The sequence below is a fragment of the Triturus cristatus genome, chromosome 3_2 (assembly GCF_964204655.1).
Source record: "Triturus cristatus chromosome 3_2, aTriCri1.1, whole genome shotgun sequence".
NCBI lineage: Eukaryota > Metazoa > Chordata > Amphibia > Caudata > Salamandridae > Triturus > Triturus cristatus.
In genome coordinates, this window is record NC_140584.1 from 922453690 (window position 1) to 922477886 (window position 24197).

The 24197-nt window shown below is 47.1% G+C and overlaps 1 protein-coding gene across 9 annotated transcripts in view; it reads left to right on the forward strand.

The window, feature by feature from the left end:
- Positions 1–24197, forward strand: part of PRR11 (proline rich 11) — a 242455-nt gene that overhangs the window by 174472 nt on the left and 43786 nt on the right. For 6 of the 9 annotated variants that reach the window (XM_085649387.1, XM_085649393.1, XM_085649389.1 and 3 more), the window contains 3 exons: positions 3589–3684; positions 12506–12615; positions 23943–24005. In XM_085649387.1, the coding sequence (XP_085505513.1) occupies positions 3589–3684; positions 12506–12615; positions 23943–24005 (269 nt within the window). The remainder of the gene's footprint in view (positions 1–3588; positions 3685–12505; positions 12616–23942; positions 24006–24197) is intronic. The other 3 variants (XM_085649391.1, XM_085649394.1, XM_085649390.1) reach the window with 1 other exon arrangement.

Below are 24197 nucleotides of genomic sequence, written 5' to 3' on the forward strand. Positions count from 1 at the left end.
CAAGTCCTAGTCCTGATGGTCCTATGATTCCTTGGTCTGCTGGCTTCCTATTTTCTCCTAGTCACATGCGTACATTGGCACATGTGGGCCTTGCAGTGGTGCCTCCGCAGGAAGAGTCTACATTATGGGAGAGACATGGTGGACTCCATTGTGATCTCTCCCAGAGCTATCGCGGACGTAGCTTAGTGGGGAAACGAGATGAACTGAAGCTGTGGGATGGCCTTCACTCCTCCTCTGACCATGACTACAGTAGTGACAGATCAGGAGCTCACCTGGAGGATCTGGAGTTCAGGGGTCTCTGGTCTCCGTAAGAACAGGTTCTTCACATCAACCTGTTGCAACTGTGGGTGATTTCACTGGTGCTCAAAGACTTCCACTTTCATCAAGGGTCGGTCTGCCCAGATCTTGATAGACAACATGGCAGCACTGTGACACATCAACAAGCAAGGCGGAGTAGGGTCTCACCTCCTTTGCCTGGAAGCATTGCGACTGTGGTCTTAGGCACACAGTCAAGGTATTTGGCTCACCGCCAATCACCAGACAGGGTCTCTAAATGTCAGGGCTGGTGGCCTGAGCCGGCATTACCTTGCTGATCACAAGTGGCGTCTCCTCCAATGGGTAGTGTAGGATATCTTCGCCAAGTGGGGCATGTCTCAGGTGGATTTATTTGCCTCATCGGAGAATGCTCAATGCCAGCAGTTTTGTGCCCTCCGTTATTCGTTGAGGGGAGCCTTGGGGGCTGCCATCTAGGGGTGGGCGGAATTTGCGAAATTAACTTTTGCAAATTATCGCGAAAATGTTTAAAATTATCGCAAACAAGCGGAAATATCGCGAAGATGCGGAAGTTTTTTTCCGGCATGTTCGCGAGATTTTCTGCATGGTTGCGGCTCGCCAACTTACCCATGTGGTTGCTTGCGGGCACGGCCATCTTGTTTTGAGTCGTCTCGCGGTGCATGATCGCGAGAAGAAAGACGTGATCGCGCGACGCATGACGTCACTGCGGGCGCGAACTGTCGCGAGACAGCGCAAATGGCTAAAAACAATACAACATCTCATGGAGAACGCGACCGGATCAAGAAAACTTGTCGGCGAACGCAGGGATTCAGGTAAGGCGATCGCGCGAGAATGTATTATCTTACAGCGCGAGCAAGAAACAAATTATCGCCAAGCTGCGGAAACCGGAATTTTTGACATTTTCGCGCTCTCCGCGGAACGCGAAAATGTCAAATTATCGCAATTTCCGCGAACGGAACGAAATTTTCGCCCAGGCCTACTGCCATCCAGTTGAGTTGGAACCTCCAGCTGCACTATGTATTTCCCCCTCCCCATACCTTTGATTACTCTGCTTCTGAGGAAGATTTGTCAAGACCGGACTCAAGTCACTACCATTGCCCTGAATTGGTCAAGTTGCCTTTCAGACCTGACCTTTTTTCCCAATCGGAGGGGATAGTGCTGCATCCCAATGTGAAGCCTCCACCTACATGCCAGGACAATGAGTGGGGACATCAGAGTTCCTTCCAGTTGCTACAGGAGGTGGTTGATGTCCTCCTGTCAGCGTTTCACCCCTCCATCAAAACCGCTTAATCAGCAGATGGGGCAACTTTATTGCATTGTAAAAGGACAACAATGTAGACCCCTTAGAGGCCAAGTTGTCGCAGCTCCTGCATTTTGCACTTTACCTTTCCCAGAGGGGTTGTGCGATTGGCACTGTCAATGGATATTTAGCTGTATTGTTAGCATTCCTTGTCTGGCAGATTAGTCGTCCCATTTTAAAATTCCATATTTACAAAGGTGTTTTTTTAAGGGGCTGATGAATATGTATCCTCCAGTGGGACCTTATTTGGTTTTAACTTTTCTTATAGGGACTGGCTTGAGCCCCTACAGAGTTGTTCTGTACGGATGTTAACCCCTGAAAATGATGTTTTTGGTGGCCACTACTCCTACCAAATGGGTGAGTGAGCTGCCGTCCAATCCTTACTTCCTTTTGGTGTTGCATACTAGGACTGCTTTCCTTCCAAAAGTAGTGACACCTTTCCATCTAGGTCAGTCCATCCTCTTTCAAACTTTTATCCCCCGTCCCATCCCACAAAAGATGAGGAGAGGTTGCATAGGTCTGATCCTAGGCCGCCTGTCATTAGTACCTGGACCACATCAAGGTCACAAGACTGGATGACCAGCTTTTCATCCGATATCGCGATGCAATGAAAGACAAAATGGTGCAAAACAGGACCCTTTTGAGATGTATCGGTTTCTGCACGAAGACATGCTATGCCCTGGCCAAGAAGGGATTAGCTCATTAACCAAGTGCTAAATCCACCACTTCTGCTCTTGTAAAAGGAGTCCCAATTGCAGAGATTTGCAAGGCAGCTACCAGTGGCGTAACACAGGACACCGCAGCTCCAGCGGTGGGGGGGCACGCTGCAGGGGGCCCCCTCAGCACAGTACTCAGGCCTGAGAGCTCCGGATAAAATCCGGAGCTCTCAGGCCCCTCCATGTACCTTCCAGGGGGGCCCCCTCAACTTTCGTTGCGCCAAATGTGCAACTCTGCACACCTTTGCGAAGCATTACTGCCTGGATTCCGAGATGCACTGAGACGGTCACTTCGCCATATATGTCTTTCAGGATTTCCTTGTATAACTATCCATCAACCCTCCTCCTAGGTACGGTATTACTCTGCACTCTATTCTAAACTTCAGGTAGCAGTATTTATCAAAAGAAAAAGTTACAATTTTCTGTTGGATATTGGGTCTATCTGCCGATTCCTCACCCACCCGTACGCCTCCCTGGTAGATAGATTTTTAAGCAAAACCACTAGACCAGTCTATCCCCCCCCCCCCCCCCCCCCCCCCCCCAAAAAAAAATAAAGTAATTTTTAATCAAAAGGTGTGGCCAGTGTTTCTTGATCTCTTGTTGTTAAACATTTGCTATTTCTAAACTTTTGTGTGTTGGAGAACCCTCAGTCATACTTTCAAGTAATACTAAAATCACACCAAGTTGTGACCAATGTCATTTGATTAAAAATGTGCCTTTTGTTCCTGAATGTCTTTGTCTTAAGACGAACTCTAAAACTCCTCAATATAGAGATATTGTAACCCTGCCAATTGTTATCTAATATTATGGTTCTGAGGTGCTTAAAATGGTCCATTTGCTACTAGATGTCCCAAACCCCCAGAATTGAAAGTTTACCTGGAATAGGTTTACAGTTATTGGTAAGTATTGCAAATTACCATTTCAAATTGTAATATTTAAGTGTATTACATTTATAACGTTTGTTGTACTCATTCTGCTAACAGTGTACACTGATCTGTACCAATGAATTTCGAACGAGCCTTACCGTTTTATTAAGGGTGCAAATGTTCTTAACTCTCAAAAGATTGGAGTCCCCTATGTACATACATCTGGGACCAGATGTTCTACAAACACAGTTTACTATCATCAATTGAATGGTGCAGAAATGTAAGTACTGGGCTCCCCATTATTGATTGAAGGAGCAGATTTAGCCTTTAACTATAAGATTCATTTCACAAAGCACACATTATCTTAGTCCCTATGATGATCAACTTTAAAACAATCTCGTTCTTTCTTTAGGATCCTTTGAAGAAGGACGGGCCTGTGCACGTAACCCTCAAAGATCTGTTGAATGTTAAACTCAAGAAGACCACTGACAATGTTGAAAAACAAAAGGTAAAGCAAGAATTATCATTGACCACTACGTTGGGTTTCATCACATCACATTACATAATGTTGAACAAAGCCTTGCTACTGTTCATAGAGGTATAGCTGACCCGTTACCTGGTCCATAGGAATATAACTCTCTCGTTTTTGCTCTTCTCTCCTTCTCAACTGGTTGCGAACTTCTTAACCACTGTCAGAACCGGCAAAAAGGTGCACTGACTTTATAGGCTGAGAATGAGACCTGTGCTGGCATCTGCTCTTCGTATCCACGCCCTGCAAATGTCCCAGGTTTTAATTTCTTTTCTCCACTTGTCAGAGAACAGGGAGCTGCTACTCTTAGTGTTCCCCTTTTTGTTGTTTTCGTTTCTATGATGGCTTTGTTGTTTAGTTTTTTTTAAATCAAGTCAGCCAAAGTATTAAGAAAGCATTGCCCCTGTTGTGCATGCTGCTTTATTGAATACATTCTGTGCGACAATCATTCCTCGACAGCTTACCCTTACCAGACCTGTGTATCTTGCTTTGAAGCTATCCACTGGGTGTGTTTGTAACCATTATATGCTAATTCACCACGGTCGCTGATTAGGACATCCCTGTCAATGTCACAGAAAAGCATACCACCAGAGGATACCATCAACTTTATTGTGTAACATAAGATGTTGTCTATCAGTCAGATGAATTTGAGACTGCCCATGGTACTGAGTCAGCATGCCCATTTCTTCTGGTGTGAGGGTTGCTTCTCCCATTTCCTCAACTATTAACCGCCGGTTTAAGGAGAAGGAGTTAGCCTGGGGCATGCATGTGTATGTTCCTTTTGGTTTAAGGCACTCAGACGCAAGACAAGAGGCACTGAATCTTTTGAGGTTAAGAGTACTGCTTCCTTGGAAGCACACCATAAAGGCTCTGAGCTCTTTGGGACTGATCAGGTTACCCCAGACACATTCCCATGGAAGGGCAAAGGTGCATGCCAAAGACCTAAAGCTGTAGATTGAAGCATCTGGAAACCAGCGCAACAGTGCTAGTGTTTCCTGGATCCTGTGAGGCTAGGTTATGTAGCTGAATGCATTCTGATCTTTGACAATGTGCAGAAGGCGCACCATACAGTAGGAAGAGAAATAGCTTCTTAGCCACACACATGATAATGTCTACACTTACTCATCAGGAATCACTGCTATTCCTCTGCTTTGTACCTTACGTAGTGTTGGACTTGAGGCACTCATGCTGATGTTGGAGTCAGTCAGTTAGTCAGTCGGAGAACCCATGGTGGGTTCAGGCGGTCTTGTAGCTATAGCTGAGCCCAGCACATCCCGCTGCACATGGTTTGCAGTGTAGTTGGATTCTTTAAAAGAACACATTATACTAAACTTTCAACTATACCTCTAAACTCAACAATATTTGTCACTAGCCATTTAACTTCTTTCTCTGGTCCACTTGCAGCTACATTTTTATATATCATGTTGCAATGAACATTCCAACATATGATAAACATACCTAGGTATCAGTTCAAGGAAGGCCACCATGTTTCCTATGACTGTTGCACTCAAGTTCATTAATCAGCAGCAGGGTCGTCCAATGAAATGTTAATTTCTCCCACATTCAGCCAACCAGTCATCATCACTGGCTGAGTTTGATGTCAGCGTTCATACTGGAGGCTAGTGATCATCTGCTACAGTGGGCTGTTTCAGCAACCTCTCATTTCAGACCTTCCAATTCACGGTGTTACAAGGTATCGGGTGCCACACACGCACATGGTCACCTGGTGAGGAGCCGATATCACATGTTCACCCAATTAGCAGGAAAATCGTGCAGAGAGCACGTTTCCAGCGAATTGTTAGGAAGGCCTGTGCAGCTGATGCTGATTCTGGGGTGTGAAACCTACCCAGCACATCGACGGCAGCACCAGAAGATTTTTTAGGTCTCGTGTAGCGTTGCAGCGCTATGCGCTGCTTCGCTTTGCGAGGCATGCTGTATTAGAATATATTTTAGAAGTGGGGTGGAAGCCCAGCCCCTATTTTTCATTGGCTGGCATCATCGTCTATGGGAAACGCTGGCTTCCAATTGATAATGAGGCTTCTTAGTTCCTCCTTGATACCGCCCTGTCTCCTTTTGGGACTGCCCATCAGGACTGGATCTTTTACTTGCGGTGTTATACTGTCTCCTTCAATTAGTGGGTGAGCACTTTTGTATTGCATTCGAGCAATGGTGACCGCTTGTAGAGTGTATGTTTCGGGAGACAAGTCCACTGTGCACGAAGCTTCCCAGAAGTGACGTTTCTGTCCTGCACTACTACAACACACAGTTATTCTTGCAACTCAGGCTTCACTGATTGCCGTTTTGCTACACTTGTTATCTTTGTTTCAAGCGCCTTCTTTGTATTTGTATTATTTATTTATTTTATTGAGGCGCGGCTTCCTCCCGTTTTTGTTGCGCTGTGTGTGACATGCGCACCACTGTGTCTCAGAGGAAGCTGGATTGCCGTAAGAAGGCCTCTGATCCCCTTGCACAGTAGAGTAACTGCTTTCTTTTGCACGATGTTTATTCAACTTTCAACCAATTAATTGTCCTGTTACGCTACGCTTGGTGCGCGGCGCAGCTAATCTTAGACGGCAATCGTAACTTCGGCTCACAGTGACCGTTGCTCCTGACACTCGATATGACTGCGCCCTTCCTTCAGCATAAGCATATTTAGTGCAGAGTGGCTCTCGCACAAAATAACGGCCTGCTCCAACCCCTTTATAATGCTCAAGCTTTGTTCTTTATTCTTTTCTACGCTCGAAGCGCGGAGCGACTGCAGTTCTAACTCAAAATAATGTGTGGCTCACTGTGACAGTTGCTCTTTTCACATAGACAGCGCCCTTCCTTCCGACATGAGCACATGCAGTTAACTCTTCCAATGTAGATCACGCTTGATGTCACTGCATGCACTTTCCTTCATCGCGCTTCCACTTTCTCCTTCTTAGGTTTTAAACTGGCACTGTATGTGCTCTTTTTTCTTCCTTCAGTGCAGCTCTCCCTCACTTTTTCGGGCTCACACTTTCTCAATGCCTCATGCTGTGCTGGATTAGTTTTCCACATAAAGTCACTCTGCAATGTTTTCATAAACTCGCACTCCAATTCACAGTTTGTCTATGCTTGGCTTCACTCACCATAATACTGTAGACAGTCTTTCTTACTGTAAAAGTTGGTGAACATCATTGCCCACCTCCTTCCTTCTTTGGTTCGTGGTCCTGAAACCGTCACACAGGACTATAAAGTTCACGCTGCGACCTCGACCTGGCCCCTCGTCGCCAAAATTATACAGAGGCATTACAACGTGTTAGTTTTAAAAGATAATTCTTTATTTAGCTTAAAGGTCCAGCATGACTTCGCTCCTCGCCAGCTCAACACCAACCACCGGGAGTCAAACGTCAGGCTCTCTCTAACACCACGGAAACAACAGAACAAAGACATGAATAACATCACATGTCATAACATTGTGTGAAGTGTTTGAGCACAAGATTACAACACTGTACTTCACGTTATCAGCCCTCCCACTCACCTCCGAGCGCACACAGCCCCTACAGTAGTCTACGCCGAGGCGCTGTCAGAACAATAAATGATTGGCTTTAGAACAAGCATTTGCAATGCAATAGGTCTCGCATTTGCGAGAGGTTTTTGGCATTGTAAATGACAATGCCTTTTATGTATGTGTTTTGAAAAACCTGCAAGCGGCGCATAGTCATTGCTTATTAGAAGCAAGTCTGGCAGTAACTGCGCCTCTTTTACTGCCAGCCTTGCTTCTCGTAAGCAGTGACTATAAGTACAAAGTGCGTGTTAACGCACCGCTTGCAGGTTTTCAAAACACATAAATAAAATGCATTGCCATGTAGAATGCCAATAGCTCAAACTCTGGCAAATGCGAGACCTATTGCATTGCAAATGCTTGTTGGTGTTGACGAGGGGAGGTAGTAAATTTGAAGTGCCTCCACTGTCCTCTGCACAAACCTCGCCCCCATCAAGGCGTCGCCGCTCCTCCGTGACGAAACCTTTTCATAAGTAGTCAGGTCTGCTATTTACTGTATGAGGCACGTTCAAAACTGTCTGGTGTAGATGTCTGCGCCTGGGATTATGTTATTTTCTATAGGTAAGTGTGAGTCTATCAGTTAGTGGCTGCAGGAAGCAGGGTTGGCATATGGATGTGCAATATTTATCACTAGGTATAATTGTCTGTAAAACACTGCCTATTGTTTACAGAACAAAGTGCACCTACCCGAGTCATACAAAAAAGGATCGCCCTGTAATGGTATCCTTGGGTTCAGGGCGTAGGCAACACATGTGCTTGTGAACAGAATTACCTCTATGTCCCTCGTCCTTGTCCCAGTCATTACATTTTATTCGATGCCATCTCCAAGACAGGAAAAAGTGCAGGAAAATTCTGTAAAAAAATTCTGTCACTGAAGCCCCACCCACCCTCCTGGGTGATCTTTGTAGGCTAGCATTCCCAGAATCCTCCTGTTTTCCTGTTACTGAGATAAGGATGAGCGACGTAGGAGGATAATGCCTGGCAATCATGAGGACTGAATGAAACGTGTCTAATAATCATTTGGACTCAACTCCACTCTTCTTCTTTGGAATTTACACCAATTAACATAACATGACATGTGTATTTGTAAAGTGCACGTTCACCCGTGGGCATCTTGGCACTAAATAACAGATGTTTATTGTTACCCAACTCAGTGGTACTCATTTTATCGACCTCAGAAGGATGAAACGCTGAGTGGACCCCCGGGATTGGAACCTGTGACCATGAGGTCAAACACAGGCCCCTACAGTGGACGTCTTAGCCCACTAAGCCACCATGTATATTGGAATAATCATGGGAAAAAAGCAAGCCCACACTTCCTACACACACACACTATGCAATGGTGTGCTGCTTGAATACGAATTATTGATTATTTAGGGAAACATCCTTCAAAGCTATACAACGCTTCCAAGCCAGACAGCTTTATTTGAAATGTAGGTATGGCACACTCCCGATCCTCGGGTTTACCTTAATAGCTCCAACGATACATGCCCTGCATGCTCCCAGTCATCTGAGTCAATTTCTCACACATCATTTTTTGCCCAGCTTACAGGGCCCTCCACAAAAGATGAATAATTCCAATGTGCCAGCGCCTAGAAGTTGGGAAGTTGCGAAATAGCACTTCGTATCCTGAAATCTGACACGAGGGAGGTGATAGTCGTTAGCATGGCCGGCAACTTTACCAGCAGCATGGCTAATCCGTAATAAATGTTTGGTGGCCTCTTTACTGAAAGGACCAGGAGATAGTCCTTGAGCATGCACCTGGAGCAATAGAAAATTCTGTATAAATGTTCAACGGTCCTAACAGTAAGGATAAGGAGCCAGCCTTCATCTATGACCCTAGTATTTAGGGCCTTAGGTAATCAGCCTTCAAAAAAATTAGTGGCCATTAAGTGAAGAGGGAGTAAATAAACCCATAGGAATGTAGGGCCTTCAGCAAAACTGTATATTAGCAACATACAAAGCTGTACCAAAAGTTAACATCGACAGGAATTCTATCAAGTTCTTGAAAAATGTTTTTGTTTTATTCTATAAATTTAAGAATTACTGCTTATTCGATGGGAAGTATTTGGGAATTGTAAATATGATATTTTATATGATGTGCTCTTTATTATGCACGCTGTATGGATTTTGTAGCTGTAAAAACTATGGTGATGTTGTTGCTTGGAGAATCCCCCTTAGTTGTCCTTGCCATAGCTCTTAAAAACTATTCGGTACTCCAGTAGAAACACATAGGATTTATATAGTTATCTAGATCATCTCAATAAGATATGTGTATTTTTCTTACATCTCCCTCTTGAGTCCATGTTTCCAGTGTTGGCAAGGAATTACCAAGAATAGAGGTTATTTTAATAGATTCCTGTAGGAGGGTTGCTAAACTTTATATTTTTATTGGAATTTAAAAGTGGGGGAAATGAGGAATGTTTCGCTGCTCTGTCAGATCTGCACAGAACGGAAAGCATTTTAATGTAATTTTAACCAGGATAGCTGGTGTATCGTTCCTTTTGCACAATATAGAGGCGATATAATGTGTTCTTATTTGACCGTTTTAAAATGTTGGAATTGAGTATTTTGTAATTGTTGCATATGAAGAATTTGTTGTATTTAATTGTATTTTCTATGGATTTGTAATCCGAATTAAACAGTTATGACGATGATTATTTAGTGACATATGGACACAATCGGAAAGTGTGTATTTTGTACCTTTCCTGAGTGCTGCCACGCCATATTTCATCAATACACACAAGTGAACGTGTTAGTGCTTTTGTCCTTCAATTTATATCTATGATTCCATCCTACATAAAATGGCTGGTAGTATTCCTATGTTGATGGAAGAAAAAATGAAAAAGAAAGTAGATACAAATAAAAATCAGCAATACTCGTAAATAAGATGAATTTGGGAAGGTAAACAAACCTGCGAAGTTAAATATGCATTTATGTAGTAGAATGCAGTAGTATGTTTATAGGCACTTAGAATATGTATGTTAGTTACTCCATTGATCTGAGAATCAATAGGTGTTTTTCCTTAGTGGACAGTATCGTAGATCAGCCTATAGTATTGGACACTAACAAATATTTAAATCCACGAGGTGGGTATATCACAAGAGTATAAACTTTTTTTTCCTGTCTTCAACTTTCACTTTTTTCATTAGTTCCTCCAGGTAGTAGTGGCTTGCCCTTATGTTCGTTGGGCCTTTCTTGTTTCCTGACCCTTTTTTATTATATCAATAGTGAGTGATATCCTTTTATTCAAAATTGGTATAATAAAAAGAATTCTGGTCCTCTGGTCGAGCAGCAGCGGGCCTAAGGCAATGAATTTGTCTGCTAGCTAGTGCAGGTGCAGAGAGGCGTCGGTGCCTACTCGGATACAGATTTGGTGACCCCTGACCTCAGGTTTGTGTAACGCTTCGGTGCAACCTTATTAATGTCATACTGCAGTGTCCCCAATAAAGGGAGCCGCAGGCGCCTTAGGCTTAAACCTTGCAATTCCCCCCGGCTAACTATCAATCGTCCAATTACCTCAATCCTTCCCAGCTCGTTGTAGGGTGGGTCAAGAGGCCACTGACCCTACCCTATGATGCGTTGGGAGAGGGTGAGGCGAAACTCATGAAGTTGAAAGCTGGAACCTGTGCACTTCTGCAGAGGTTTCACTTTTCCTGCTTCAGTGCTCGAGGTAAGAGAGCACTGTGTGCCTCCCCTGAGGGTGAGCACCATCCGTTCAAGGTAAGTGGAAACAATCTGTCAAATGTGTACTTGGATGATGGTGAGAGTGTGTGTGTGTGGGAAAGTTGGGGACAGCGAGTGTGGTTTTAACTGTGAGTGATAAGTGTGACTCAATGAGACTGAGGCAGCACAAGTGAGAGGCACTGAGAGTGAATGCGAATGAATGAGTGTGAGGAAGTATGAGAGTGAGTGAGAATGTACATCTGCATGAGGGAGTGAACATGTGTTTGTGAATGTGTTACTCTTGAGATTCTACAACTGGCCCTGGCACACAAGCTAATTCTTGTCAGATGAGGTACCCACTACAAAATTCTGGCAGTGACATATAGGTAATTCTTGACATAAGGTTACTCTTGGCGCAATGCTGATACTGGCAAACCACAAGTAATACTTGGCAAATGGGACACCCATGGCATTGGCATATTGGAGGTCATTTTTTGCATAATGAACACTCATTGCAAAATACCGGCTTGCTAGAGCCACATCTTGGCATACGAAACACCTGTGGTAAAATGCAAGCACTAAAATACTGGTCGTAATCCTTGGCATAAGGGGCACCTGTTACAAAATGCTAAATTGGCACCCTAGAGGTAATTCTTAGGATTAGGGACAGCTGTGGCAAAATGGTATTGCAGGCATACTGAGTCTTAATTCTTGGCATAAGTTGCACCCATAGCAGAATGTTAGTGCTGGCATTTTTTTAGGTAATTCTTGGCATATGGCGTGCCGTTGGCAAACTGCTGAAGCTAACCAATTGGAAATAATTCTTGACGTAAGTGTTACCCATGGCAAAATGCTGATGATTACATACTGGTAGTTTTTCTAGGCATTAAGGAGGACAGCTATGGGATATGGGGTAGGAGGGAAAGAAGGCAACCATGACATAACAGACTAGAGATTATTTTTGAAATATGATTCACACATGATTTTTGCCATAAGGGGGCACCAATAGCATATATGGGGCACCTATGAGAAAATACTGGCACTGGCCCCGGCACATAGTAGGTCGTTTCTGACATACAAGCCTCCCCATCCCCTGCACACTTTGAAAACTATTGGGTTAAATACCGGGGAGCATCAGGCACGCTAGTGGATTTTGAGTGAATATGCGTGCACATTGTGTTTAAGAAATACTATATGACTGCAGTTTTTCAAAAACTTTCTTGGGGAAAGAACCCCACCGGACTTACTCCCTTGATGGAATTTGTGGGAAGTATTATGTTCCACCACTTTCAAAGATCACCAGCCGCTACTGCCTCTCATCACTAGAATGGAAGAAGAAATGAATAACTACCTGGTTAGGCTTAAAAGTGAAGTAGAATGTTAGAATACATATAGAAATATCTAGAGGGTCTCCACTCCGAAAACACGGACTGTTCAAACCATTTGACTGTACATAAGAAATGATGGAGAATTGTAGTAGCATGTATTGGAGCTAAAGATAGATAGCATATACCTGGTATATAAATAACATTCAATATTGCATCAAAGCTCATGATTTTCAGCAAAAGAATATCTGTCTTAAATGCATTCTTTTTTTTATTGCAGAGATCCCCCAAAAAGCGACGAAGTCCACTAGTGAGTGTGTCTGATTTGCAAAGCGTGAACCTAAGAAAAAACTCCACGTTACCTCCAAAGCGCATCACACATATTCTAATGTAAGTAATATTGTCAATACATATTATGACTTCATTAGAAGACTGTGTTGGGGAGCCCTCTGCATAGCATAGATAACAAATAGTGTGTGCATCATTCAGTGATCGAGGAAATATAAATCCTTGAGACACAAGAAATCTAGTGTCACACACTTAATCGCTGTCTGTTGTCCTGCAAGTTTTAGCTATGTGTGCCTTCTGTAATTGAGCAACTAGAAAGTCAATATTGGCTCCAGTGGGATATTCATTTGGTCTTCCAACTAGAAGTAAGTCTGCGACATAAAATAAGCACCAACTAGAACCCTCTACTTGTGAAAGGTAGGAGGGAATTTTGGAAGAGATCGGCTACCAGAGGAACAGAGTAACTTGTGGACTCTTGAAGTTGACACAGAGGTGTGTTCTACTAAAGCAAGAGAACAGTCTGCCGCACAGCAGATTGGTGTCTGCCACCCACCACTGAAGTTCCTAAGCAACTTTTTTGGATATACGGATCGTCCAATGCTGGGCCCACTGAAGACTCCAGTTCTATTGTGGGTGATGAATGCCCGAAGACTATACAGTCTCAAAATTGTTACAGCTTGAACAGTAGCTCTTTCTTGAAACTTCAGAAGCAAAGGCGGAATTTCCCAGACATGCTGCAAAAGTGGAAAAGCATTCAAGGTGACTGTGTCTAATACCGCTCCAATAAAGGACCATATTGGTGATGGTTTAAGGTAAGATTTGGACACACTGATAGAAAATCTAAACCTGGAGAGTAGCGACATTGGTTTCAAATAATGACACTGCTGCCCATGTCATAAGCCATGAAGTCAGTGGTACCCAAGTCGGAACAAAGAATTTTTTTGGCTGCATCTTGTCTATTTTGGACCTTTTATGCTGAAGCATTATATGTGTCATCAGGAAAGGCTGGAAAAACCTCACACCACAGGTCCGAGAACATGTGGTTATAGCATCACAAAGAGTAGACAACATTCAAGGAACATGGTGGTGAAATGTTCAGAGAAACTAGTTTCTTGCCCATTGCATCTGAAAGAGACATGTTAGTGATAGATTCCTTACCTTAGAATATCCCCAGGCGTGAGACTGGATCCAGAAAGTTTTGCTAGCAGTACCCCTGCGCGTCAGTAGGTGGCGTCGCGCGGCATCCGTCGCTGGCATCGTAAGTACCGAGAGTACGTCACGGAGACTACTTAGGCGCCACCCATGCGTGCTGACGTCAGTTTGTTCTTTTTCCGCTCCAGAAAGAGCAGATCCGGTTAGAGCATGTACCTTTAGTAACTTTTTGACTACCCTTTTTTGAGACTTTTGTCTCCTGTATTCCTTGGTGCACGTAGGGATGCCTGGCTTTAAGTCTTGTGGGGCCTGCCGTCGCAATATGTTGGTGGCGGACCCCCACGATGTCTGCCTCTACTGCCTGGAGACTGAGCACGACTCCCGAGACTGTCGGGCCATGGCCCGAAGGCCTTGAGGGAGCGGCGCCGGAAGCTGCTGGAGGTCCGGCACCCGTCCCAGCGCCGTTCCGGGTCAAGGGACCGTTCCAGGGAACGCTAGCAGGGCCACAGTCGTCGCTCCTCAGGCTCCAAGTCTTCACCCTCGGATTCGGGTAAGAGACGTCACAAAAAGAAGTCGAAGAAGCGAGTTCGCTCTCCGACGTCCCCCCGTCGGTCCTCGGATGCGGACGAGGGGGACAGGGGTTCTGCCCCTGCAGCTCCTTCGGAGCCCGGGAGTCCCGCGGCATACCCACCTTACCCGGGTCCGTCGGCGACTCCCGAACAGGTGCAAGAATTTCTTGCTACCATGGACCGCCTCTTTAGGCGTCGGGCTCCCGCCAGCGTGCCTTCGGGCCCCGCGGTCCCGTGTTCGGATCCTTTTGGGCCGCCGGCGGATCCCGCTTTGGCGCCACAGGATTCTGCGCCGTTGGCTCAGGCCCCGGCACCACAAGGTCCAGCGCTGCCGGCCCCAGGGCCACCCTCGGCTCCGCCTCTGGCGCCGCAGTGGGTGCCCTTTGTCCCGCCTTTGCCCTGGTTCCAGGACCATTTTGTTCCTACCTGGGATCCGCATTGGGACGTGGCGCCGGCTCGGCCCCGGCCAGCGCCGTTTCCGACGCCATTTGTTCGGTCTGTTCCCCATGCGGCAGAGGTGGAGGACGACTGGGAGGGGTCTGAGGACCCTCTTGCCCATCAGTGGGACTCCGAGCAGGACTGGGTGGACGACTTGGAGGATGCCGGCGACCTCGACGTCTCCTCTGACCCGGGGTTTGCCTCTCCCCCCGCCTACCATGGAGGAGTGCATCTCCTACACGATGCCGCTTCGTTGGGCAGCTGAGGTATTCAACCTTGATCTCCCTAGGTGGCCCTCAAAATTAATCTCCTCACTGAGGTGCTCCAGACGGCGTCCACTTAGTCGGAGCCCCTGCTCCCATTTAACGACGCCCTCACTGACTTCTTGTTGGGCACTTGGTCGCGACCAGCCACTGGGGCCCCTGTGGATAAGAATGTTGCCCGGCGTTACCGCCCGGCACCTGGTGACCCCGCTTTTCTGACCACTCATCCTACACATGAGTGTCTGGTCATCCAAGCCTCGACGTCACAGCGTGCCTTTCCCACGGCTCCGCCGGATAAGGACTCTAAGAAGCTGGAACAGTTCGGTAAGCGGTTGTTCTCTTCGGCCAGCTTGGAGCTGCGGTCGGTGAACACCGCCTGCCTATTGGGCCGCTGTTCCCACGCGGTGTGGGATACAGTTGCACAGGTGTTGCCTCAGTGTCCTGAAGAGACCCGCGCTGTGATGTCAAAAGCTGTTGCCGAGGGTAAGGATGCGGCTAAGTTCGCCATTCGGTGTGGTTTGGACACCGCAGACTCACTGGGTAGAGCGATTTCTACTACTGTGGCGCTTTGTCGCCACGCCTGGTTGAGATCTACCGGGCTCTCGCCAGATGTCCAAAGCTCACTCATGGACATGCCCTTTGATGGCACTTGCTATTTGGCGATACGGCCGACAGTGCACTGGAGCATTTTAAGTACTCGTGGGCCACGGCCAAGTCTTTGGGTCTTTCTGCAAAAAGCCCGGCCACTCCTGGTTTTCGTTCCTTTACTGGCCACGCAGAGGTGCCCATGCGCGTTCCTTCAGCAAGCCTGTGCAGAGCCAGCCTCAGCGCGGCCGCGGACATGGCTTCCACAGGGGCGGGTCTGGGAATCAGCGTGGGGGTCAGTCTACCTCCGCCCCCACTGCTTCTACCTCCAAACATTCCTAATCCGAGCTTGGTGGAGCACCCCACGCAGGTGGGTGGCACGATCCGCCACCACCTCCCTCACTGGCACGCTATCACATCGGACAAGTGGGTGTTGCAGATCATCCGCAAGGGTTACTCCCTTCCCTTTCAGTCCTCCCCTCCAGCCATGCCACCTCGGTACCACCGCATGTTGGGGGAACACTTGGTACTTCTCCAGTAGGACATTAAGGCACACTTGGCCAAGGGGGCCATTGAGTGCGTTCCTGGGCGGAAGTAGGGAGTGGTTGTTATTCCCACTACTTTCTGGTCCCCAAGAAGGACAAAGGGGGCCTGCGTCCCATCTTGGACCTCCGGAACGTCAATCGCTTCCTCCAGAAGGAGAAGTTCAAAATGCTGACTCTGGCTCAATTCTTGGCCGTCCTCGACGCTGGAGACTGGATGGTGGCGTTGGACTTGCAGGACGTGTATTTTCACATCCCCGTCCTGCCGGCTTTACCTGCGGTTCACAGTAGGCCCGGAGCATTTTCAGTTTGCCGTGCTCCCCTTCGGCCTTACCAGCGCCCCTCGGGTGTTCACGAAAGTGATGGCGGTGGTCGCAGCTCATCTGCGCAGGTCAGGGGTGTCAGTCTTCCCCTACCTCGATGACTGGTTGCTGAAGGCGGGCTCGCCCCAGGCAGTCGTCTCCCACCTTCAGACTACAGCCGACCTCCTGCATTTGCTGGGGTTCTCCATCAACGTGCCGAAGTCGCACCCGAGTCCCTCTCAGAAGCTCCCCTTCATCGGAGCGTTTCTGGATTCGACGCGGTTTCGGGTTTATCCTCCCGAGCAGCGAGTCGGGGATATTCTGGCTATGATTCCGATCTTTCAGCCTCTATCCCGGGTTTCAGTCAGGATGACCCTCCGGCTCCTGGGCCCGATGGCCTCCTTTATCCTGCTCGTGCAACATGCCAGGAGGCATATGCGGGCTCTGCAGTGGTACCTGAAGTTCCAGTGGGCACAGCATCAGGGCAACGTGTCCGATCATGTCCAGATCTCGGAGGGCACTGCACGTCAATTGCAGTGGTGGCTCACGCATCTCGATTGGGACAATGGCAGAACCCTCTCCCTTCCCCAACCGGAGCACAAAGTGGTGACGGATTCATCCCTCCTGGGATGGGGTGGCCACTTGGGAGAGGTGGGGATCAGAGGCCTCTGGTCTCCGTCAGAGTCCCAGCTCCATATCAATCTTTTGGAGCTTCGGACGATCCGACTTGCACTGAAGGCGTTCTTTCCCTCTGTCCGGGGAAGTGTAGTGCAGGTGTTCACGGACAACATCACCGCCATGTGGTATTGCAACAAGCAGGGCGTGGTGGGGTCGTAGACCCTATGTCAGGAGGCTCTGCACCTCTGGACATGGCTGGAACATCAAGGCATTACCTTGGTGGTTCAACACCTTGCAGGTTCTCTGAACGCCAGGGCGAACGAACTCAGCCTCCAGTGCTTGATGGATCACGAATGGCGTCTGCACTCAGATGTGGCGCAAGGACTCTTTCTGCAGTGGGGAGAGCCTTGGTTAGATCTATTCGCCACCGAAGAGAACGCGCAATGTCATCAGTTCTGCGCGTTGGAATTTCCAAGGCGGTACTCGCTCGGCGACGCTTTTCATCGCGAGTGGAGTTGCGGTCTGCTGTAGGCCTTTCCGCCTATATCTCTTCTGCTCAGAGTGCTGAAGAAGATTCGGCGCGACCGGGCCCAAGTTATCCTTGTGGCTCCGGACTGGGCACGAAGATACTGGTATCCCGAGCTACTCAGCATGGCGATCGATCCCCTGATCCGTCTGCCTCTTCGGGAGGATCTTCTGTCGCAGCAGCAGGGGATGGTCCTCCACCCGAACCTGTCCAGCCTCCACCTCCATGCGTGGAGATTGAGCGGCGACAGTTGACAGCTTTCGATCTTCCTCCCGAAATCTGCGATGTCATTCTGGCAGCCAGGCTTCCCTCCACTCAGACGGTATACGCATATGGCATGGTGCGCAGCAAAGTCTGTGGATCCCCTTTCTGCCCCTCTTTCCGAAGTCCTTCTGTTCCTTCTTTCTTTGGCCCAGCAGGGCTCTGCTCTGGGCACTATCAAAGGTTATCTTTCGGCCATCTCCGCCTTTTTACGGCTTTCAGATCAGCCTTCTCTTTTTAAGTCCCCGGTTGTTAACCGTTTCCTAAAAGGCATTACGCACACGTTTCCTCCCATTTCGTTCATAATGCCTCAATGGGACTTAAACCTTGTCTTGACATATCTGATGTGCGCTCCCTTCGAGCCCCTTCATACCTGTCCTTTGCGTCTTCTTACTGTCAAGACGGCTTTCCTGGTAGCTATCACCTCTGCCAGAAGAGTGAGTGAGCTCCAGGCTCTTTCTTCCAAACCTCCTTTCCTTTCTGTTCATCCGGACAAGGTGGTTTTACGGACCCGTCCTTCTTTTTTGCCAAAGGTTGTCACGCCCTTCCACATCGGGCAGACCATCACTTTGCCCACCTTCTTTCCCCCTCCGCATCCTTCGAAAGAGGAAGAGAGGCTCCACCGTCTGGACCCAAAACGTGCGCTCTCGTTCTACCTGCAGCGCACACGACAGTTCCGGGTGGATGACCAGCTCTTTGTTGGCTATGTGGGCGCCACAAGAGGTCGGGGTGTGCACAAGCGGACCATCTCTCGGTGGGTCGTTCCCTGCATCAAGGCCTGTTACTCGTTGGCTAAGAAGGAGCCTCCTGGGGGGCTGCGTGCCCATTCTACCAGGGCGACGGCAGCCACCACTGCCTTTGGACGCGGTGTCCCCTTGCAGGACATTTGTCAGGCAGCTACGTGGGCTTCGCTGCACACGTTTACCAAGCATTACTGCCTTGACAGTTTAGTCCGGAGAGACGGCTTCTTTGGCTGTTCTGTTCTCCGTGACTTTCTGGTGTAATCTATTCGCAGACCCACCACTGGGGTTGGTATTGCTGGGGTATCTATTCTAAGGTAAGGAATCTATCACTAATGTGTCTCTTTCAGATGCACAAGTTACTACTTGTGTAACGATATATCTGTAAGAGACATTAGTTAGTGATAGATTCCTTACCGCCCCACCCATCCTCCCCGTTTCTGCGAACTGATTTCTAGGGTTAAGGTCATCCCTTTCAGGTCCCTAGTTTCTTGGCACCAGTTGTCTGTTTCTTGCATGACTCTGCGTTCCTGGCACGGAAAGTCGTGTACAGAACTGACGTCAGCGTGCATGGGTGGCGCCTAAGTAGTCTCCGTGACGTCATCTTGGCGCTTACGACGCCAGCGACGGACGTGGAGCCGCACGACACCACCTACTGACGTGCAAGGGTACTGCTAGCAAACCTTTCCGGATCCAGTCTGACGCCTGGGGATATTCTAAGGTAAGGAATCTATCACTAACTAATGTCTCTTACAGATATATTGTTACACAAGTAGTAACTTGTGCATCAATTCTTTTTGATTTTCTGCCTGCTAAAAGGAAAAAAATTAGGGTTGACCTTACAAGTGGATGTATGCTCCACAAGCTCTCCATAATAGGGTGCTCCATGAAGAGCTTGGGCTCTCCTGGTGCTGGCAGTGGCTGCTTGCAATGGAGCAGAAAATGTTTTTGACCAAGCTGTTAGTGGATTGACCAAAGCCTCATTAAATGGCAACAGAGACTGACGTGGAAGGGCTAGGTTGCAAAATATCTGCCAGATTAGCTTTAGTCTCTTCAGTGGGGAGTGGCGACTCCAAAACGTCTGCCTCCCTCCTGTACATACAGCAAACGATGCATGTTGTTTTCCTTCGAGTGTCTCATCATGAAGAGCTGACTAAGGGCCCTATTTAGCAAAATAGTCTGACCCCAAAAAAGACCCCAACCTTTGGAAGTACTGCTTCCGAAGTAGAGGGATCGTCAACGAGTGGGTCTTCCTCTACATGATTGTGGCTTAGTTATGGTGTAATGTAACATGGGGGAAACTGTACCCAAAGTTGTTTTTGAATCTGGGGCAGGAGCGGACACCAGAACTGGGATCCATGGAGCCAGAATTGAAGATGATGAGAGAGTAACTAGTAAGGCCTGTTACATAGGAGTAGATACGCACAGCCTGGGAGCCAGGGATGAAAAGGGCTAACTTCATCCCAGGTCAGTCAGTGGCAGATGTAGACCATGACCAGCCTCATGATCTTAATTGGGACTGACACTACTTATTGTACTCTTCAATTTAGAGCTTGACATCCTGCATCATGATGGCTTTAGGCAGGGGAGGTTTCTCCTTTGGAGCGGAGGAGCATTGCCTTCCTTGAATTATCATTTTATTTGTCATCTTTGGGGGTAATTTATGGCTATTTTCTTTTTCATCCTCCCGTTCTGTACCGAGCGTCAGGACTGGGGCGGGGTCGCTGCTGAATGACCGCAGCAGGGAAGAGGATGTGCTGTTTGGCACTTTTCAAAGTGCGCATGTCCCTTTGGCCAGCTGCACATGCACAATTTGAAACCTCTAAACTAGCGACAATTGGGTTAGAGTAAGTGCAGGCCTCCATGGCGCCGAGTGAGGCCGCTCCATTCAATCCAGACGCTGCTCTCACAGCTTGAGCGCAGCGCTAGCATTGGGGTCCGCACTGCAGCATCCAGTTCCTTTGAAGAGGGCCGGAACGGGGACATCATCGGTTCAGGTCGGTTTTACTTTTATTATTAATATTTGCGCGCACCCGAGGACTTGGAGTCGTGGTGGTGCACGGGCATCACAGGCAGACGTCTTGTTTTGGATCTGCACAACATCTATTTCCAGCATGCACAGCACAGTCTGAAATTTGTTGTCTCTGGGAGCAACAACCCTGCATACTAACTTAAAATCATATGTTGAAGCGACATGGCTTTGGTAAAAATATTAAAACCTTATGAGCCGAGCTCTGTATAAGCGAAAAAAGGTGACCTTTATTAACGGCTCAGTTTCGTCATGTCCAGAGTAGGAATAGAGTTGCAATGGAGGCCGATTATACCACCTCTGGCACGCAGGAGCTCTTACAAGAATTTCTAGATCAGGTTTGGTGCCTGGGAAAATTCCTAGGTTAGGTATCTGTGATTAGAGTTATCCGTCAGAAAGATGAGGAATCTGACGCTAGCCAGTGCTTCAATGTGTTCAGGTTCGGCAATGTTTAACTGCCATAAGAAACAACACCGTTTATTTTCAGTATTTTTGAAGCATTCGTATGTGTTTTAACAACGTTTACTAGCTCGCTTTTCTAGGCATAGATTAGCAAAGCAAAAATCTCGATCAATGAATCCTTCATAGAGTTACATGGTTTTTAAATATTTCTAGTGAAACTTGGAAACCTTGCTACATTATCAGCATATCAGTAAAAAAACGAAATAAATAGAGTAACCCACACACGTCGGTTTATTCTTTTCCAGCTGATTATTAGGTTGATAGGTGCTCGCCCTGCTGGCCCTGTTGGATTCTTTCACTGCTCTCTAAAAAGTTCTTCCTCTTTTACCAGTTCTTCATGCAGTAAAAATGAAACCTCGCAGAATCTGAGCAGTGAGCGGAATGGCCCCCTTCCTTTAAGCCACGGAAGCCGCTCCGGCTTCCAGAGCTTTCTGTCGACCCCTTGAGCCTGGTTTGTTGTCGTTCTGCGCCTGTGAGGTGGTACTGCTGGTGAAGTAATGAACAGTTCAACGCCTGTCCGGAAATGGGAGGTCGGAGTGTGCCCCTGGGCTAAAGAGGGCAAACGGTCGCCTTATACTCCATTATACAAAGGGCTTGGCAAAGTAGAGAGGCTCTGTGGCGGTGGAAGCACACCTGGACCAGCTGGAAACCAAAATGACTACAATAGAGTCCTCTGTGTAGGAGACTGGGTCCAAGGTACTCTCGGTGGAGTCAAGTCTGGATCAGAATGAGGAAAGCACGGAAGGAATATCAAAAGAAGGTGACTTGGGCCCTTCTGTCACTTGATGCCAGGGTTGATGTACTAAAAAACTAAGACTCCAGATCCCACCATGGAGCCCGCATGTGGCCCCTGGCATGGTCCACAAGGAGGCTTCTGTAGGCCCAGAAGCCTCTGCCACTCTTACTGAGACCCAGGTCAAGCGTTGAACCATCAGCATAACAACCTGAATATCCTGGACTCATTGAGGCAGGGGAAGGGCTGAAACGCACCATGTTCAGGATGGCTCCAATGAAGTGGAGCCATTGTTAAGGAGCCGGGTGTGACTTTGGCACGTTGATGGAAAAACCCAATTATGTCAACAGGTCGGCTGTTGTCTAAGGGGGCTTACTACTGTTTGAGAAGACCTTCCTTCAGTAACTAGTTAACAAGGTATGTAAAGACTGGTATTGCCAAAATCCGCAGATGGGCTGCAACCACCACCACCATCATCTTTAGTAACACCCGAGGTCCGCTGTTTAGGCCAAAGGGGAGCACAGTGAACTGAAAGTGCTCTTGGCCTACATGAAACTACAGGTAGCGTTTCTGGGATTGCAGGGCAGGATGACGAGTAGGCATCCTGCAGATCCAACACCACCACCCAGTCTCCTGGATCAGGGCAGACAGAGCTTGGGCCTTGGTGAGCAGTTTAAACTTGTCTTTATGAAGTTAAGAGGATGAAGATCTAGGTTGAGGCGCAGGACTCCATCCTTCTTCGGCACCAGGAAATACTGAAAGTAACAGCCAGCCACAATCTTTGATGCAAGCATCCCCTTTATCGCTCCCTTTCCTAAGAGGGCCTGAACGTCTTTGTGGAGTATGGACAAGTGCTCCTCCAGGAGGTGTTGTGGTGTAGGAGGCATATCTGGGGTGTGAGACAGAACAGGGAGGGAGTAGCCCTACTGCACGATCTGGAGCACTCCTTGGTTGGATGTCATTCTCCTCCATTTGTGGAGGTAGAAGGTGATGCAACCTCCAGCCGGGTGAATTTTTTCTCCCAAAGGCAAATTAAGTAGTTTTGCAACAGCTGCAGGAGGGGGTGCTGAAATTTGGATAGCATGTTGCTGCTGGGGTCCTGGATGCTGTTGGTCTGCTCCCAGGCCTCTTCCCTGAAAGGACGGCGTGGTCTACTGTTGCTGAGGTACTAATTGGCAATGCATCTGCTAGTACCTCCTGCCGAAGCCCGTAAAGGTGTAAAGCTGGAGGGGGGTCTGCAGAGTACAGGCTAGACATCCGAGCGAGCGAGCGGACTTTTGCTCTCTGTTTAAAGCTTTCTAAGGCTGAGTCAGCTTTTGCTCCTAGAAGCGTCGAAGGGCATGTCCATCACAGACTATTAAGTGTCTGAGGAAAAGCCTGTGGAGACAATCTAGGCATGGCGCCGAACTGCCCTACCCGTGAGCAAGGTGGCCTCTATATTGTGCTTGTTGACCTTACTTTTGTGGTTTCTCCATTTCATCTTGGATTTTAACATTCAAATGGCTGAACGAATGCCTAATGTGATAAAGGAGCTTGTTATTCTTTTCAGTGTACCTGAAATTCTAGTCCTACATTGTATGTATGTACGTGCGTGCGGTATTGAATTTTTTAAAATCATGAACCTTGTTAGGAATTAACAAAGTCTGCTGCATGGTCTTCAAGGGGCAAAAGGTGTCAGAAAGTTCCTTCTCAGTCCGTATCTTAATTAATTCTTAGATTAGCCACCACATCCCCATCAAGAGATGCCAAGATATGGTGTCATTGAGATTTTATCAGTCAGTAGCTCGGCATTGAAAATTAACTGAGTTAATGCAGTGCATTTTGGGATAAGACAGAAGTCAAATGAAATGTCAAATTTTTATTTAATTATGCTTTTGCCTGTTATCAACATTTTCAGCATTTTTTTCCTCTTAGGAAGGTAATAATAAGGAGATTTTGTAATCATGTTTAATGGTTTTCTTTTCTTTTTAGTTTCAATAAGAAATTGTATTTATGGATAGGTAATGTAATAATTTTTTTTTTTAAAGAAAGGTTTCCTTGGAATAACTCTTACAGGTATGGATATATTTTATATTCACAAATGTGATGAAGATACTGAAGAGAAATACAACTACTGATAATTATATTTACTGCCGGTATTGCTCTGTTTTGTCAGAATTTGTATTGGATTAAGAATTGAATTAGTTTCTAAAGCAAATGTTGTTTTCAGCAGATCACCCAGCAAAGGTCAACTAGATCTTCGAAAACATCTTAAAAAGATCAATTTGCAAAGGTAACTTGCAATGTATTCCTTTACATACATTTGGGGGAAAAGTGTGTGCTAGTATTCTTTTTTCTTTGTTACAGATCTTGGTTCTGGATGCTTTAAACTTCCATCTTCCTAATTTTTTTGCAACACTAAGGATAAGGTAACACAAACTAAGCAAGTAGCTTGAAAAGTCAAGACAGTACTGTGAGTTCATGG